This window comes from Xiphophorus hellerii, chromosome 3 (genome assembly GCF_003331165.1).
Source record: "Xiphophorus hellerii strain 12219 chromosome 3, Xiphophorus_hellerii-4.1, whole genome shotgun sequence".
NCBI lineage: Eukaryota > Metazoa > Chordata > Actinopteri > Cyprinodontiformes > Poeciliidae > Xiphophorus > Xiphophorus hellerii.
This window is the reverse complement of record NC_045674.1, coordinates 16,169,454-16,184,863: the sequence shown is the minus strand read 5'-3', so window position 1 is coordinate 16,184,863 and position 15,410 is coordinate 16,169,454. Positions and strand designations below refer to the sequence as shown.

General features: G+C 37.7%; 2 protein-coding genes across 7 annotated transcripts in view; both read left to right on the top strand.

Moving 5' to 3' along the window:
• The first annotated feature begins 156 nt into the window (after nt 1–156).
• dbf4 (DBF4-CDC7 kinase regulatory subunit) lies at nt 157–7,330 on the top strand. 3 transcript variants are annotated; one of them, XM_032554642.1, is made up of 13 exons: nt 157–442; nt 545–671; nt 966–1,123; nt 2,164–2,361; nt 2,448–2,498; nt 2,592–2,661; nt 2,753–2,829; nt 2,913–2,958; nt 3,062–3,104; nt 3,180–3,305; nt 4,906–5,017; nt 5,806–5,921; nt 6,027–7,330. In XM_032554642.1, the coding sequence occupies exons 2-13, from the start codon at nt 617–619 to the stop codon at nt 6,751–6,753; spliced, it is 1,779 nt and encodes a 592-aa protein (XP_032410533.1). In that variant the 5' UTR covers nt 157–442; nt 545–616; the 3' UTR covers nt 6,754–7,330. The 3 variants fall into 3 exon arrangements, with proteins under 3 accessions (XP_032410533.1, XP_032410525.1, XP_032410515.1); XM_032554634.1 differs by having other exon boundaries at nt 158–323; nt 3,059–3,104; XM_032554624.1 differs by having other exon boundaries at nt 158–442; nt 3,059–3,104.
• Nucleotides 7,331–9,398: 2,068 nt separating this feature from the next.
• Nucleotides 9,399–15,410, top strand: part of adam22 (ADAM metallopeptidase domain 22) — a 64,787-nt gene continuing 58,775 nt past the window's right edge. For 2 of the 4 annotated variants that reach the window (XM_032557613.1, XM_032557612.1), the window contains exons 1-3: nt 9,401–10,479; nt 10,704–10,864; nt 14,677–14,753. In XM_032557613.1, coding sequence (XP_032413504.1) covers nt 10,389–10,479; nt 10,704–10,864; nt 14,677–14,753 — 329 coding nt within the window. In that variant the 5' untranslated portion in view covers nt 9,401–10,388. Of the gene's footprint in view, nt 10,480–10,703; nt 10,865–14,676; nt 14,754–15,410 lie in introns of all 4 variants that reach the window. The other 2 variants (XM_032557611.1, XM_032557614.1) reach the window with 2 other exon arrangements.

Sequence of the window (15,410 nt, the reverse complement as noted above, 5' to 3'; positions counted from 1 at the left end):
AGAAATTTTTTTTTGAATGAGGCAGCCAGTCAAATGCTCCGGTAAACAACTTATTCAAGACATTTGCATTGCACTAAGAACGCTAGTTAATGAAATGTTAGCGTTTTCTTTTCGCCATGCTGCTGTAACGGGTTAAAAGAGTTACACATTTTGAGACCGGAAAAGCCAGATCTGGCAACCTGAACTCGACATACTGGATTTAAAAAGCGGGAACTGACCGTTGGAAGAAACGCTGAGATAAAGTTTACAACTGCATGTTTTGAGGCTTTAATACGGCTATTATGGAAACATTCTTCATTTAACAAAAAAAACCTGAAAGTCAAGTAAGTTCAACTTTTAGGCTTGATCAAATGTGACATAGTAGACATTGTAAACTTCCTGTACACCCTCCAACGAGTTTGGACTTTGTTTTTGATTAACGCATCTGAATGCGATTTAAATGGTAGACATGCCGTTTTCACTGAGGCGAAGCTACATTTGCGACTATTTTTATTTATTTTTCCTGGTTCTCTGTCTGAATAACTTTTCGTTTGTTTGTAAACAGTGAGCTGACGCGGACTTTATGGCGTAAAAGGAGAAGGTTTCTGTCTTGCTGTTCTCAGTCAGTGAGAAAAATATGAAACCAAAACACAGTCAAAATCTTCGTCAGAATCCTGGATCCAACTTACAAGGTACAGATGTCGCTATTTCTAAACTTTGTAATATAGGTCATATTTTATACACCTTATATCCAATTGAAAATTAAGAGGTTACTTTTAAACGGGAGTAAAAATCCGCATACAGTACACATCATTAAAGATGAAAAAGTTTATGATCAAACTTTGTTTGAGCTTGAATTGACAAAATAGCAGCTATAAATATATCTCTGTGCTTTAAATGTTTTTCTTAAGGAAAGGTGAATGTTCTATTAATTGGAACGGTCTCCACCACTGAATCTTTTAACAGTTTTAACTTCAATGTTTCAGGAAAAAGTGTAAATGCTGGTGAGAAGACGTCAGTGAGGAAGGCAAAGCAAACATCTTCATCACAAGTCAAACCTTTTGCTGGAAAAGTGTTTTACCTGGATCTACAATCCAACAGAACAGCAGAGACCTTGGAGAGCGACATCAAACAACTGGGCGGGGTAATAAAAGCCTCTCACTCATATATATATTTTTTTTAATATTGAACAGATCTGATAGTTTCTCAAGTCAAATTTATCTATGTAAATCCTGTTGGTCTTGATTACAAAAATTTCTCTCTGTCCACAGCAACAACTTTCTGAATTTTGCAGAGATTCTGTTTTGCTTTATCAGCTGCTTTGAACAGACTGTCTTCTTACATTAAAACCTTAAATATTCATTAATTTAGATTGTAATTATTGTTTCTAAACCACAGAATCATCATATCAACACTCACTGCTTTGGATATCAAGGTTATGCTGCTAAGATAATTTAGTCTATTATAAATTATACAGTGACCTAGGTCTGCCATCGCGGATGAAGATGTAGAGCACCAGCTAAGGCCTGTGACTTAGCCAATCTGCTGCACAGAAAAAACTAAACCAGACTTTGTCGAATCGCATTTTTACTTCTATTGGAATCAGGTTCTTTTCTTTTTGCCATGACTGTAAAAGCAATTAAGTATGTAAAAATTCATACTTCGTTCCCCCTTTATTGCCTATAAACTTACCAATTTATATTCTCAGATATTCAAAATCCTGCTCTAAAAATAAAACTTGCTTTAATAACTGAACTATTTTACTGCCTTAATTGCAGTAAATTGGACAGCTACATACCATATGCAATAAAATAACATATTAGACATCCTGAATAAATCCCTGCAGGACTTCTTAAGTGTTGATTGCTGGATAGTTATACAGGGATTTAAAATATTCACATTTCATTTAACATTTTTGATGTTTTACCAAATGTAGATCTTTGTGTCTAGTTTTGACTTCTAAACACAGAAAGTGCAGCTTTTCCCCTCAACTTTATGTGGTATAGGAAATCTATTTTATGTAAAAAAAATTTAAAAATTAAAACAAGCTGACAGTCACGGCTGGGGTTTAATCAGGAATTACGCGGCACCAGAAAGATTTCAAAACTGTTTGAATACATTTCTGCATTGTTTTCACATACGTCTAAAAGTTTTATTGCATGTTCTTCTGTTCTGTGAATTTAGATCGTTGAGAAGTTCTTCAGTAAGGAAATCAAGTATCTGGTTTCCAACAAGCGGGAAGCGAAGCATGTGCACGGCCTCAGACAGGACTCTCCTGTCCCCAGTCCCGACTCTGGACAGAGTTCCCCGCAACCCCACTCAAACCCACACTGTCCTCCGAACCATATGGACAAAACCAAGTGTCGGGGTCAAGTGGATACAGTGAGTCTGAACTGGCGCTTTATCATTCCTGAAACAAGTTTAATATTTTTGGATACGATTTGTTATTAAATGCATTTGTTTCACAGATGATCAAGAGCAGAGGAAAGTCTCTGGTGGAAAGAGTAGTGACAGGACAGGTTGGCTACAGCTATAGAGATATTTACCTTTTTTTATTTAGACGTTTTATCCATCCTTCTCTTTTCTGTGCTGACATTTTTTTTTATTTTTAGGGGAGGCTGCAAATAGACAGAATCTTGTCAAATGCACTAGAATGGGGTGTCAAGATTCTTTACTTGGATGGTTGGTTGATTAATTAATAATAATTAATACAATGTCATTTTATGTATGATTATTTTTACTTTACCTTGAATTATTTTCATGTCCTCTGTAGATATTTTGGCTTATATTCAGAAGAAAAAGAAAATTTTTGGGAACCTGGTTTCAGCAGCTGCTCCTGTGAAATCACATGTACGTTTTAAAATAGTTTACCTGTTTTGTTGTTAAAAATTCAATTACTTCACAATGTTTATCATTGCTCTTTAATTTCACAGGTGAAAAATGAATCTTCAACTAAGTTGGGTTTTCAGAAATATAAAGGTAAATGCCGTCTCCAGTTTTAACTGTCTTTAATTTTAATATATGAATATTAGATGCCCATCAATGCCTGAATGCTCAAGAGTTGTAATGTAATTTGCAGCAGGCAGGATCACCAAACCTTTTATTAAGATTGAAGATTTGAGCAGGTAAAAAAGGAGCATAGTACACATTGACTCTCTTAAAAAGTGGCAACAAATAAACAGCATCTCCTCTTTTATTAGACACTATCGTCCAATCTACCTCACAATGCCAAACCTGCCGGAGTTCAGCCTGAAGACCGCAGCTCCTTACAGTCCCTTCTGTGTCGAGGAGAAAAATCCTTCTGGAATCAAACAACATGGACACAGGTAATATTACTCTGTGCTTTAGCACAACATTACTTTTAGTGTATGAGCTGTCCTGATCTGCAAACATAAAACTGAGTTAAAAGAGAATGGTCCCTTAAGATTGTTTTTGAAATGGAGTGAATCTTGCGATTTGTGGCCATTTTTATGGTAATGGCCTTTTTTCAGTGATTATATGCAGTGAAAATGCTGCAGTAGGTTAAATATATATATATTACACCATTGAGAATAGGCCAACACTTACTTTTTCTCTGTTTCGATCCAACTTGTTAATAATGTGCCGCCTTAGTTTGTGCGGTCATAATTTACAGACAAAAGTTGATTTTTTGCTTCATATTTAAGATAAACTTTTTATATGTTATGATGTTATTCCTTATCAAAAACATACCTGGACTGTTGTCTTGATTGTTTCATGCATGATTGAGAAATCCTTTCATATCCCATGGCAACAATTCAGCTGTGTAAAACGCCTGGGATGGAACTACTGCAGCCTTCGAGGCACAGCTCCTCCTCGGAGCCGCAGTTTCCAAGCTCACAGAGCATCCCTCCCCTGTGACTGCACCACTCGGCTCCTTCAGACTAGCACACAGTAATTAGCAAACATCTGGTGGAATTGCTCATCTGCTGAGCTACTTCTCACTGTAATGCTGGTTAAAAACGTTGTAAAAGGGTTAATAGGAGAATCATGTAATGACTTCTCGAAGTTTAAGAAAGAGCAAGAGTTTCCTAAAGAGAGTCCCAATCTCAAGGCATTAAATTATAACATATTTTATAAGTGCTAAAGGTAACATAATGACTAGATTGTGCTATAAAATGACACAATGTGCCCGAAAAATACATAATACTGTATTGATTCTTGTCTCAGCTGCTGTCTGTGTTGTTATAATGCAGAGATGTCAAACTCATATACATGACCTAATACAGTTCTCCAAACTGATTTTTAAAAATTGGTTGCTGTAAATGTGGTGATGCAGGTGATTGACCAATACTGTAAGAGCCATATGATTGAAATAAGCAATTACTGATGTGGCAGGAGCACACGGCTTTGACACTTGGGTGGTGGGTGTGTCGAGGTGGGCGTGACTGTCACTAAGGTATGAATGGGAGCCATACTGGTGCGCTGATTTTGTATGTATGAGGAAGCGGGTGCGCCGGTGGTGGTCGTAATTTCTGTTGACTGTGTTGTAATGTCGCTTATTGTTGGCACTATTGTATGGTTTAGCCTGGTCAGTATGTGTCAGTCCTTGAAGCACGCGTCGGACAGTTTGAAATTCACCGCGTTAACCCAGTGCGGCCCTCTACAACACCGTTAGTTTGCCGCACATTTAAATACCATATTGTCAGTTCAATATAATCGTTATATTAAGACTCCAAAGGAGTGTTTGAAATGGAGTGTTTTGTATAAAGTCTGGCTGCAGTAAATGCTTATACTTCACACATATCGGTGTCAAAGGTCAAAATGGAAAATGTTGATTGATAACTGATGTCTTCATTTGAATTCTTATTAATGTTGCAGATAACATTATTTTTTGTCATGCACTCCTAATGTGAATCTCCAGCAGAGTTTGGAGTCAACATCTCATTATATTTAACCTTCTTACAGAGCGAAAGCCTCAGGTGCTGAGGAGAAAGGTCAAGGCCGAAAGAAGAACCGAGAGAAGAAGCGAGGCGGTTACTGCGAGTGCTGCATGGTCAAATATGACCAACTCAAGATGGTATGATTTCTTTGGGGACAAGTGATGTTGTGCACAATAAATATGTTCAGTTAGATTGTGAAATACAAGAACAGCCATTATGGAAAGCCTTGAAAGCAAAGGTGGAAGAAACGTAACAATCACATCCAGGCAATTATTCCCATTCCTCTAGTGTACGCTCGATCATTTGTAGGATGCATTAGTAGCGGGAAAAAAATAAATAAATCTAACATCAACATGTGAAAAGCTCAGGAGTTCCAGCTTGACTTGGCATCAATACATTGCAGGGCTAATCTGATGATTTTTTTTCTGATTGACCAAATAATCTGTTTTTTTTTTTTTTTGCAGAATTTGAAACAGGTGAACCTAAAACTGCCACTTTGTGTAGAAGATACATAGGCATTTTTAAAAAAATCTTTCATTCAATATTATACATTTTTTGGTTTAATTACTATGAATATGTTCATTCATCAAATGACCTTTTTGTGAGTCAATTGATGATTAGTCAATTACTAAATTAGTTCACAATTATAATAAACATCATTTAATTTAATTAATCATCTCAGCTCTATTTTGAAGCATAAGTAAATGTGCTAATTTTGTCCCAGATAATAGATGGAGCCCTGTTGTTGTTAATGTATCCATGGAAACTTGCTGATGGCCCCCAATGACGTCAATATTCAGTGTTATGTTGCTCAGTGAATTATTAGTTCAGTTTATCTCTTAGATGTTTTGACTGCTGTAATCATCATCAGTAATTTAACTGAGCGATTTATTTATTTATTTAAGAATATATATTTTTATTTTAGCATCTGCAGAGTGAACGTCACCAGGCTTTCTCCAGGAGCGACGAGTATTTGGTTGTGGACCAGCAGGTTTCGACTTTGCACTTTAATTTCCTTCCCATCAAAACTAAAGACATGAGGTAATTTCTACTCCTGTGGAATCGCCACACAAATCAGAATCAGATCATTTCTTATTTCTTCTGTTTATTTCACTGTTAATTTCAAAATGTGCTGTTTTTGTTCAGACGAAAGTGCAGTGTTTCTTCTGTTCTGTTGGCTCCTGGACCATGTGGAGAAGCAAGCCAAAGTCTCCATGGAGACGCGAGTCATTCAGACACCGTTAAGGAAGAAGAGGACTGGATCTTTGATGCATCTGAAGAATCGTGTTCGGAACATTTCTGCACAAAAGGAGGCCGAAAGAACTGCTACACTTACTCGGACAAGTCCAAGCACAGGTTTCTTGCATCCATGCGAACAATCAGGCAAAACTCTTCAACTCAGAAATCTGAGCAGATTATGGTTCCTCAACCGAAATCAGAAAATCCTCACTCTGACGGGGAATTTCTCACCACATTTCCCTCCAGAGACAAAATCCTTCACAAAGACACAAACAGCTCAGTCTCTTACCTACGAGGTCCAAACCTGCAGAGTGAAGCATCAGCGAGCAACTTCAGTGTTGTGACGCACGGAGCTGAAGATACGAACAATGACGCTGCTCTGTCTGAGGCAAAAACGTTCTCAAAAACTGAAAACAGTCTTTCTGAAAAGGAGGAAGAAAACCCTAATTTGCCAATCTTCTCTACGGTGCAAAAAATTCAGAGGAAGATCAGAGCTTATAAACACAAGAGGCGGAAAGTGGACCCAAGTGGCCAGTCTGCAGAGCCAGAACCCGAGAACTCGGTACTGAAGCTTTGGGAGATTTTCCAGTCAAGTGATGACATGGATGGGGAGTTTCTTGGTTTTTCAGATTAGATAACATCAAAAACTAAAAGGGGGGGAAACCTTTTCTTTTTTTTTTTGAGCCATGAACTAGAACCATTATTTTTTTTACTTATTCAGATAAAATGTGTGGTTTACAAACTGATTTCTTGAAAAAAAAAAAAACTTAAAATATTATTTTAATGCGAAGATTATTACAAAAAAAACCCCCTGAACTTCACAATCTACAATTTTACATTATGGGTATGAATAGACTAAAGATATGACATTAAAAAATTTGACTGGAGTTTTGACAAAAGGGTGTCGGGTTTGATCTCACGTTTATGTCTGGATGGGTTAAAAACCACTTCAGTTTTCTATTTAATAAAATATATATTTTTTCAATTCTCTTTTTGGGTGAACATCAGCTCCTGGGTGAACTTCTGTTTTTGTACAGCCACAAGGGAAGTTGGAAACCTCACAAGATGAATGTTAGCCTGTGCCTATGAAATGTATTTTGGAAACTGTACAGTTTTAATTCATGAATTGTGTTATTTATTTCACATTTTGATAATAAATCTAGCGTTCTATTAAACTGATCTGAAAATTAAAGAATGTTTTTAAAGTACCACCAACGTGTCAATCGGACATTTATCAATACGGTTTCCTATGAATACTGTGACTTTGTATTTGTTCCTGGTATATATTTAGTGAATGTAAGACTATTGATTATCTACAAATCAGGAAGCCAAGCAATGCTAACCTTTTTTCCCTTTTGATTGTGCAATAATCCAAATAACTGATAGGTAAGATTTTTTTAATCAATCTGTGATGTGTCAAATCAAATTTAAAAGATGTTATTTAATTAAAAATTAATGTAAAATTTACTTCATTTGTCTATCACAATTAAATTGTCTTTTAGAGAATAGAAAAGAAGTAGAATTAGGAAAAAACAGCAAAAATCAAATTATAAACTTTTCCACTCCTGTGTTAAAACCCTGCTCAAAGATTCTGTTCAAATATAATGAAAATCTGTTACTGACATATTTAATGTTGCCTATTTATACAAATACAAAAGTGTGCATTCAGAAAATCCTCACTCTGCCACGCACATCAGCGTGGCAGATGTGCATTTTTTAATATTAATGTTACTACAAGGTGATGTGTAGAACTCACTTTGGAAGCGCTCTCAGGGTGTCTGCATGTTATGAAATAAATCAGACAATTGGCAAAGGAAATTAGGTCAAAATTCTCTTTATTTTTTACCTCTATGTGATATTTAATGCTGTGTCAGCCCAGTTAGTAAGAATGGATCTTTTTCAACTTTTGATTATTTTTCTTTTAGTTTTACCCGCTGTTGGCTGAAGTCTGTAAATACACGGCAACAGACGTCAGAATGTATTTATCTGCATTACCTTCTACTTTTGTCTTGAGAAAACGTAGGTACATATTTCAAACATGAAGTTCATGCTAACTTGCTGAGGAATCTTCCAGAAGAAACCAGTTACACCAGACCGACTAATAAACCTAAATTGAATTTACAGTCAAAGCTGGAGAGATTGGTTTTCTGTGGTGAAACATGCAAGACACTTTTTCTTCAGCATGAGACTGAAGCAAAGCAGTAGCATAATGTGATGTAAACAAAGACCTGACAATACAAAAATTTAATCCAGAGAAATGGAGGAAGATGCTTTTCCTTTTCTGCTGATAGTGTCCAGAAAATGAAGTATTGGTCACACGGGAAGAGGCTGGAGACATCGTGGGCAAATCACCAGCTTTTCACAGCAAAAAACAAATACATACCTGTTATAGTTTACCTCAGTCGTATGATCCATGTGTTGGTAAACTGGGAACAAAATGATGAAAGTGGAGTAGCCAGAAAGCACCCGCATAAGTAATGAAAAAACCCTCAAGCTCCACAGGAAGGCAGGATTCAAACCTGAGATCTGGATACAACACAACAGTAATTTGGTCCTAATTTGCAGATGAAGCCAGATGTTTACATCCTCTGCATAAAAACACACACAACTTTTATTTTGTCACTGTCTGGCATTAAATCAAACTAAAGTTTACCTGATTTAGGTCAGTAAGGATAACCAAAATTATTAAATACACAACATGAAAGAAGCAGCGTGGCTGGTTTTATTAACTCAAACTACGTTTCTTCAGTCATTGTTGGCGATGGATGTGGGCAGGAATTGTGTTGTTCATTGTGTTCTTGTGGTAAAATCATAACTAAATGCTCCAGTGCAGTCCCCAGAACTTTTTAAAGTTTACATAGAAATCAGCAAGATGGATCATCTTGAATTTTTAGCTGAATATTTTAACTTGTACCTGAATGAGTGCCAGTGGATAGGTGAAAGCCCAGTAAATTGGATTCGGCCCAGATTCCAGTGGAAAAAAGCAACAAAAATATGTAAGACAATTAAGTTGACAATATGGGATCCCAAGCAATCAAAATGTTAAAAAAGAGACGCAAGAGAAGACGAAAATTATGTCAAAGAAGAACCACTAAACAATTAGAAAAATAGAAACTGTTAAAGCAAATACTGATGGAAATAACAATAACAAGACAAATTAATGCCTCATAACCAAAATAGGTGAAATCATGGCCTACAACAACAGAAGAAAATAATCAATTGACATTAAATTAGGCAAAACAATGACATGCTCTTTGAGTTATTTACAGTATTTATTGCAATTTGGCACTCTTCTCCCTCCGTAGAGAATACAAGGAACATTGTATCTAGCGGTTGTCTCATTAGAGATGCTGGGATTTGGTGTTTGTCTGGTTCATAATCAGTCAAACAGGAGGAAACATCTGTGCCGGACTGTGTGGAGCTCCTGTTTTCCTCAGGGGGGGCAGCCCGACACGCTGGAGTAAAATCGCTCTCATCAGGAAGATTTTATTGGAGGCCCCTGGCATGTACTCCCTGCTCTGATGTGAAAATCAACTCAAATTTGAAAAAAATAAAATAAAAATAAATAAATCGTATCACATTATTTGAAATATAAAAGCAAAGCTAGGTGAAATAAGTATTTTTTTGTTGTTGTACAGACAGACCACACCCTGTCGCTCCTTCTTTATTGCGGTGAAATCAATTATTCTGTTAAAGCCTCACGGTTATAATAATGCTCATCTCATTATCTGTCATTTTCTCAATTTTCTCTGAGTGGGGGTGGGGACTTGGCGATCTGAAGCCCTGGCAGATGATGGAGTGAGTCACGATAATAGCAGGCGGGATTGTGCAGGAATGGCTCTCTTGCATTAATTCACCGCGGAAGATCTTTTCTACCAGCCCCGTCTCCGGAAGCCCGGGGCCCGTAGTTTGTCTCCATCTCCTACTTCCTCCGCTCATATTTATGCATTAGGCGTTTCTGCAGTGAGCCGCTGGACGTTGATGTTTTTAAGGAGGTGTCCCCACTCCTCCCTCTTTCTCTCTCTCTGTCTCCCTTTCTCTTCCTTCGCTCCGTGCCGCCGTCGATCCGCGGGGGTCTCGGTGCGCTCAGACGCGCTCTGCGTTCAGACTCGTGAGCGACCCCACCGATGGCCCACCATAAGCGGGACTGCTCCGACCAGACGATCCGCTCCGGCTGCAGCAGCCTCTCCTAGCGAAGGCAGAGCTGCGAGAGGCTCCTATTTTGGAATACCGCATTGTTTTTGATTCCCTACCAGAGAGAGAAAGGTGATGATGCTGAGGATGCCATGGTGGATTTCCCTTTTGTGCGTCTGTGGATTGATGCACGTCGGTCACCAGAGCAGCCTTGACGCCTCAAATGGTAACCGAGACGGTTTTTGATATTATTTCTGCATATATAAATATATAACACCCCCCCATACTAATATGCGTTTTTAAAACAATGTTCTGGTGATTTATTACCTAAAACATTGTCCCACACCAGATTGATGGTTATCAGAGGAAATAAAACCCATCGACATTTCATTTATCGCTGCTGATTTGTGCACAGGCTGGTAATGAAGTCGGTGTTTACTCTCTGTGCAGGAGACGCCTTCTCGAGCCTGAAAGCTCTTCGCGATGCGGGCAGGTTCGTGGGGAAGGAGAACACGGTGCCTCTCCGGCTTGTGTACAGCAGCCAAAACCACAGCCAGATTACCCACGATGAGCTCAGCACCAGGGTGAAGGCCAGCCCCGACTCCACGCAGGTACACACCGTGTGTTGTTTTCTTGTTGTCAAGGATGGATAGAGGAGTGTCTGTCTGGAAAGATGCCTGCAGGACAGTTTGTTTATATCTTGCACACTCATCTCCTCCTCTGCTTGTTGTCTGGGGGTGGAATAACAGTTATTTAATAATAAATAGCAAAACACCACTGAGGCATTTAGTCACTACAGCAAGCTGCACTAATTATGCAGTGTGCATGTGCTATATGGGTCATGATTTCCTTCATAACTTAAAAAAAAAAATCAAACTGCCCTACTTACAGAAAGCTGTAGAGCCAAGGTTCTCAAACTGTGGCACAAAAAAATTTAACCTGCCGTCATACTTTCTATTTTCCCAAGTATGCTTGTAGAAAATGTGTGTTATATGGGTGTAAATGTGAAGAATTGAAGGAGATCCCGTGGAACATCAAGTCTCGTCTCATCTTAAATTACAGGTTGCTCTTTATGCACTCCTATTCTGAATAGTGCATCTGTATTGGAATCAAAGGTGGATTTCTGAATGATGTCACACCCATTTTTTTTCCCTGTTCGGGTTGCAAGTTAAAAAACATAATAATTGTGTTGCTAACAACTATTAGCAATGCAAGATAACTATGTATTCCCCTCATTTCACTAATGGGACGTATTTAAATGTGCACCTTTTACTAAAGACTAAATGTACCTTCGAATTATTGACATTACTAATAAGTGAATTGCTGCTAAATAATTTATCCTGACTTATTTTATAGCATCCTATTTGCATAGCAGCCAAGGTTGTTGCTGTTTGACCAGCTCTCACCTTTACAATCAGAATCACAACTTTCTGTTGTGTTTGTTGCATTTTGTGCCGTCAAATTTGGATTTCTGAGAACAATGAGAAAGTAGAAATAGTCAAATGTACGTTTGCGCATTTATCAGTGTTACACAATAACACCAAATCCCTCCAAACCCAACTTTACCATGTTCCAGTTGCAAGGAGGAGAACCAGTGTTTTACACTTTCAGCTCTTCTTAGTGACAAGCTAACTGCTGAATACAGTAAGGCTAATAACGATGCATTTCTTTACTTTTTTAATACTTAAACACCAAAGGAACATATTCACTAACAGAGGTTGTACAATTCTATGTGTGTAAAACCTTTAATTAGATCCAACCAGGCAGAAATAAAAATAAAAAAAACATATTCTGGCAAGATGTTTTAAGAATGCGGCAGCCATTTTGGATTTAAAGATCAGGGTTGGTGAGAAGTTGGTGAGAAACCTCACTTGAAATTTCAACTTTTGGGAAACTTGGAGATGTTAACTTAAAAAAAATAATTAAAAAAATAAAAAATAAAGCTGAATGCATCATCATCATCCTTTAACCAAACAACAGATTCTCTTCAAAGTCTAGTCTGTTTTGTTTTGCTATATTAAAATGTCAGTATAGCATAATTTTGAAACTTTAATATTTATTAATATTAAAGTTAATATTAACTTTAATATTAACTTTAATATTAAAGTTAATGTTATTAACTTTAATAATATTAAAGTTAAAAGGCGACAAGTATCGCCTTTTATATATACAAGGCGATGCTTGTATATATAAAAAAATGAAGAACTGTTGCCTTAAAATATTCACCTTAGTTTGTGAAGTTTCTTTATCACCTCAACAAATTAAATAATGTTATTAGTAAAGCTTTAACGATGAAAATCAATTTATATATTGTTAAATCGCTGATAAATTATATTCAGGTTTGCCAGCAGCTGTCTCACCCAGTCAGAGCCATTTGTAGAGCCAGTATGAGTTTTTTTATGTGACTATGTGTAAAAAAAACTCCACTGCTTGAAAATACACTGAAGAAATTCAATATGTTTTTATTTTATTATATTTCAAAAACAGAAGATTCACTGTTTATCCACGAGGGGGCACCAAAAACGCTGGTTCTAAATGGTAAAATGTCCCATCACCTTTTTATGTTGACAAAACATCAGCAAAAAAAGTCTTATATTTCATTGCTTATATTGAGGCAGAATAAATTGTCTGAAAGCAAATTAAATGCAAAATTTTCTTTTTTTTGCATTAAGTTGCTCTTTAGATGAAGAGCCAGACATTGTAAGGTTAAACTTTACTTGATCAAGACGTTATCAGCGACTGTCTATTATATCATGCCTATTTTATAATTATGCTTATAAAATTCTGCCACATTTTATATATTGTTTATTTGATTTTAGTTTGTCAACTGTGTTTTGATGGATTAGTTGGTAGCAGAGAAGGAGGAGTTATACGCTACAGCTCCTACATATAGACAGCTGCATCATTTGTCATAAGCAATCATTTTCATATTTACATATAAAGACAAATATCTGAAGAGTAACAGATATGATTTCTCTGCTAGTTTGCCTTCAGATTTCCCAATACATTAACTAGGTTGTCACTTTTTTCCCCCCTGCATCATTAATTGATTCATTAAGATAATCTTCCCATTTTCAAAGCTCATAGCTGTATTAACTAAAGCACATTCCTCTCGCTTAACTCTACTTCAGAGTTTAAAAAGAACTGTACAATTAAAGCTGATAAAGCGACTCTAAAATATCTTTGAAGTGAATTTTTTTGCTGTACCGTCTTCTCTCCAGAGAGCTGAAAGCAGTGATGTCACTTTCCCAAAGTTTGATCAGTTTGTTGACTGTTTTTAGATGAATGGGCCTAAAAACAACTCCGTCAAGCTGCTCTTAAAACATGTGACACGTGGCAAGTTATTTTTAGTGTCCTGTAGCCTATTTTCAGACACAAACATGGCTAAATGAGAAGTGGGTGGGGGAGGTTCAGCACAGTGATCATGTCGCGTTTTGTGTAGAGCGTAATCATTCTGTGTGCTTTTAGCATGTCTTTCTGACAGCCTCTCCCCTTCAGGCATTGATGGCTCTTACAGTCAGTCAGGAGGGGAAAGTCAAGTCAGCTGAAGCCAGAAATCGATGTAAGCAGAGTCAGAGCTGGGTTCTTAATGATTGTCTGTGCTCTGTCTAGATGCTTCCACTAAGCACAGTTCCTGGTACCTCCTAATCTAAATCCACTCTGCCACAATGAAGAAGTTCTGCATTAATATTTGTACATACTTGAGTAGAAACCCTCAGACTCCTTTATGTGCTCTTGAATGCATTGACTATGCACTGGCACGCTCCACCAAACAATAGAGTCTGTGGTCCCTGTGGACATCAGGGGGGTCATTCCCGGGTGAGCACAGGGGCATTTCCTGAAGAAAAAAAAAACACCCCCTCTGCTTGTTACCTCGCCTTTCGATAATAAAGGAAGCCTGTGGGCCAAACTGAAGGGGGAAGGTGTTCTGCACCTATAGGAATTATATTTAGTAGTTGTCATTGACCCAATGGGTGTGCAATAAAGCCGGCACCATATGTGACCCGCACCTGGAATAAATCAAACCCAGCAAATCAATCAGAGAGGAAACAGTTTATTTTTGTTTCTGTATACAGTTACTGCCACTCAACCAGCTGACTGCATGAGTTTAGATATTTCTGAGAAATAAAATCTGTCAAGGTTGATAAGTTTTACACCTCCACTGGGAAATGGATCTTTGAGCGTTGGCTGTATTTGCGATAAATGGCTATTCTGCAAACAGTCAGCTCCAGACAAAGAATATGAACCTTGATGACTTCATGAAAACAGGTTTCTTCCTGCTGATTTGTGCTGCAAAAAAAGCAAGAAGCCATCCATCAATGTTGGTGGACGGCTGATCCATGTGAATGTTAATGAAGCGAAGCGTGAATGTGACTGAGGCTGCATGCAAGCGGTAAATAAAACATCCTTTCTGCATCCTCAGATGGAGCACGTTACCCAAGCAACCTTTCAAGTTGACGCTTTTGGAAAAACATTCATTCTGGATGTAGAGCTGAATCAGTGAGTATGAAATGGTTAAATTAAACCTCTGGTCTGTCCGTCTGTTGATGCCTTAACCTTCTTTTGGTTCCTGTCTTGTCATGTTGAAAATAATTATAATTACTCAACCTCTACAATGTCTCAATGTTCAAAATGACATTTCTGGGTTAAAGGTTGCTTTAACTGCCGTGTAGGAAACGAATCCTTTCTAAAGTTCTTAAGCCCCCTGATGTTTTTCTCTTTTTTGCAACTTAAAAACCAAAAAGTGTAACATGCATTTGCATTTCGCCGCCTACGTTGGAGGGTTTGGTTATGAAACCATTTCCCAAGCTTTTTAACCCCCCTCAGAGAGCAGCAGAGAACCACGGCTCAGGTGGGAGTATCTGTTGGCTGAGAAACTACACACTCTGCAATTCTGGGCTTTATGAAAGAGAAGCGAAAAGAAAGTCATTGTCATAGATAAAAAACTCTCCGTGGTGGAAACACTGCATGAACACTCGAGCTTCACAGGGAAACATGGTGGTGGTAGTATCATGCTTTGGGGATTTTCTTCAGCAGGGATTCTAGACAATAAGACAATAAGCTAAATGGAGCTAAATGGAAGATCAGACAGCGACCCTAAACATACAGCTGGAGCTGTATGAACTCGTTTATCAAAATAAAAACAAACAGACCGCC

Bases quoted from the DNA above. Each gene is read 5' to 3' on its own strand.
- dbf4 (XM_032554634.1), top strand. From the start codon at position 617: ATGAAACCAAAACACAGTCAAAATCTTCGTCAGAATCCTGGATCCAAC. The intron at 3,105-3,179 runs GTAAAAAAGGAG...CTCTTTTATTAG, and splicing joins AAGATTGAAGATTTGAGCAG to ACACTATCGTCCAATCTACC. The intron at 5,922-6,026 runs GTAATTTCTACT...GTTTTTGTTCAG, and splicing joins ATCAAAACTAAAGACATGAG to ACGAAAGTGCAGTGTTTCTT.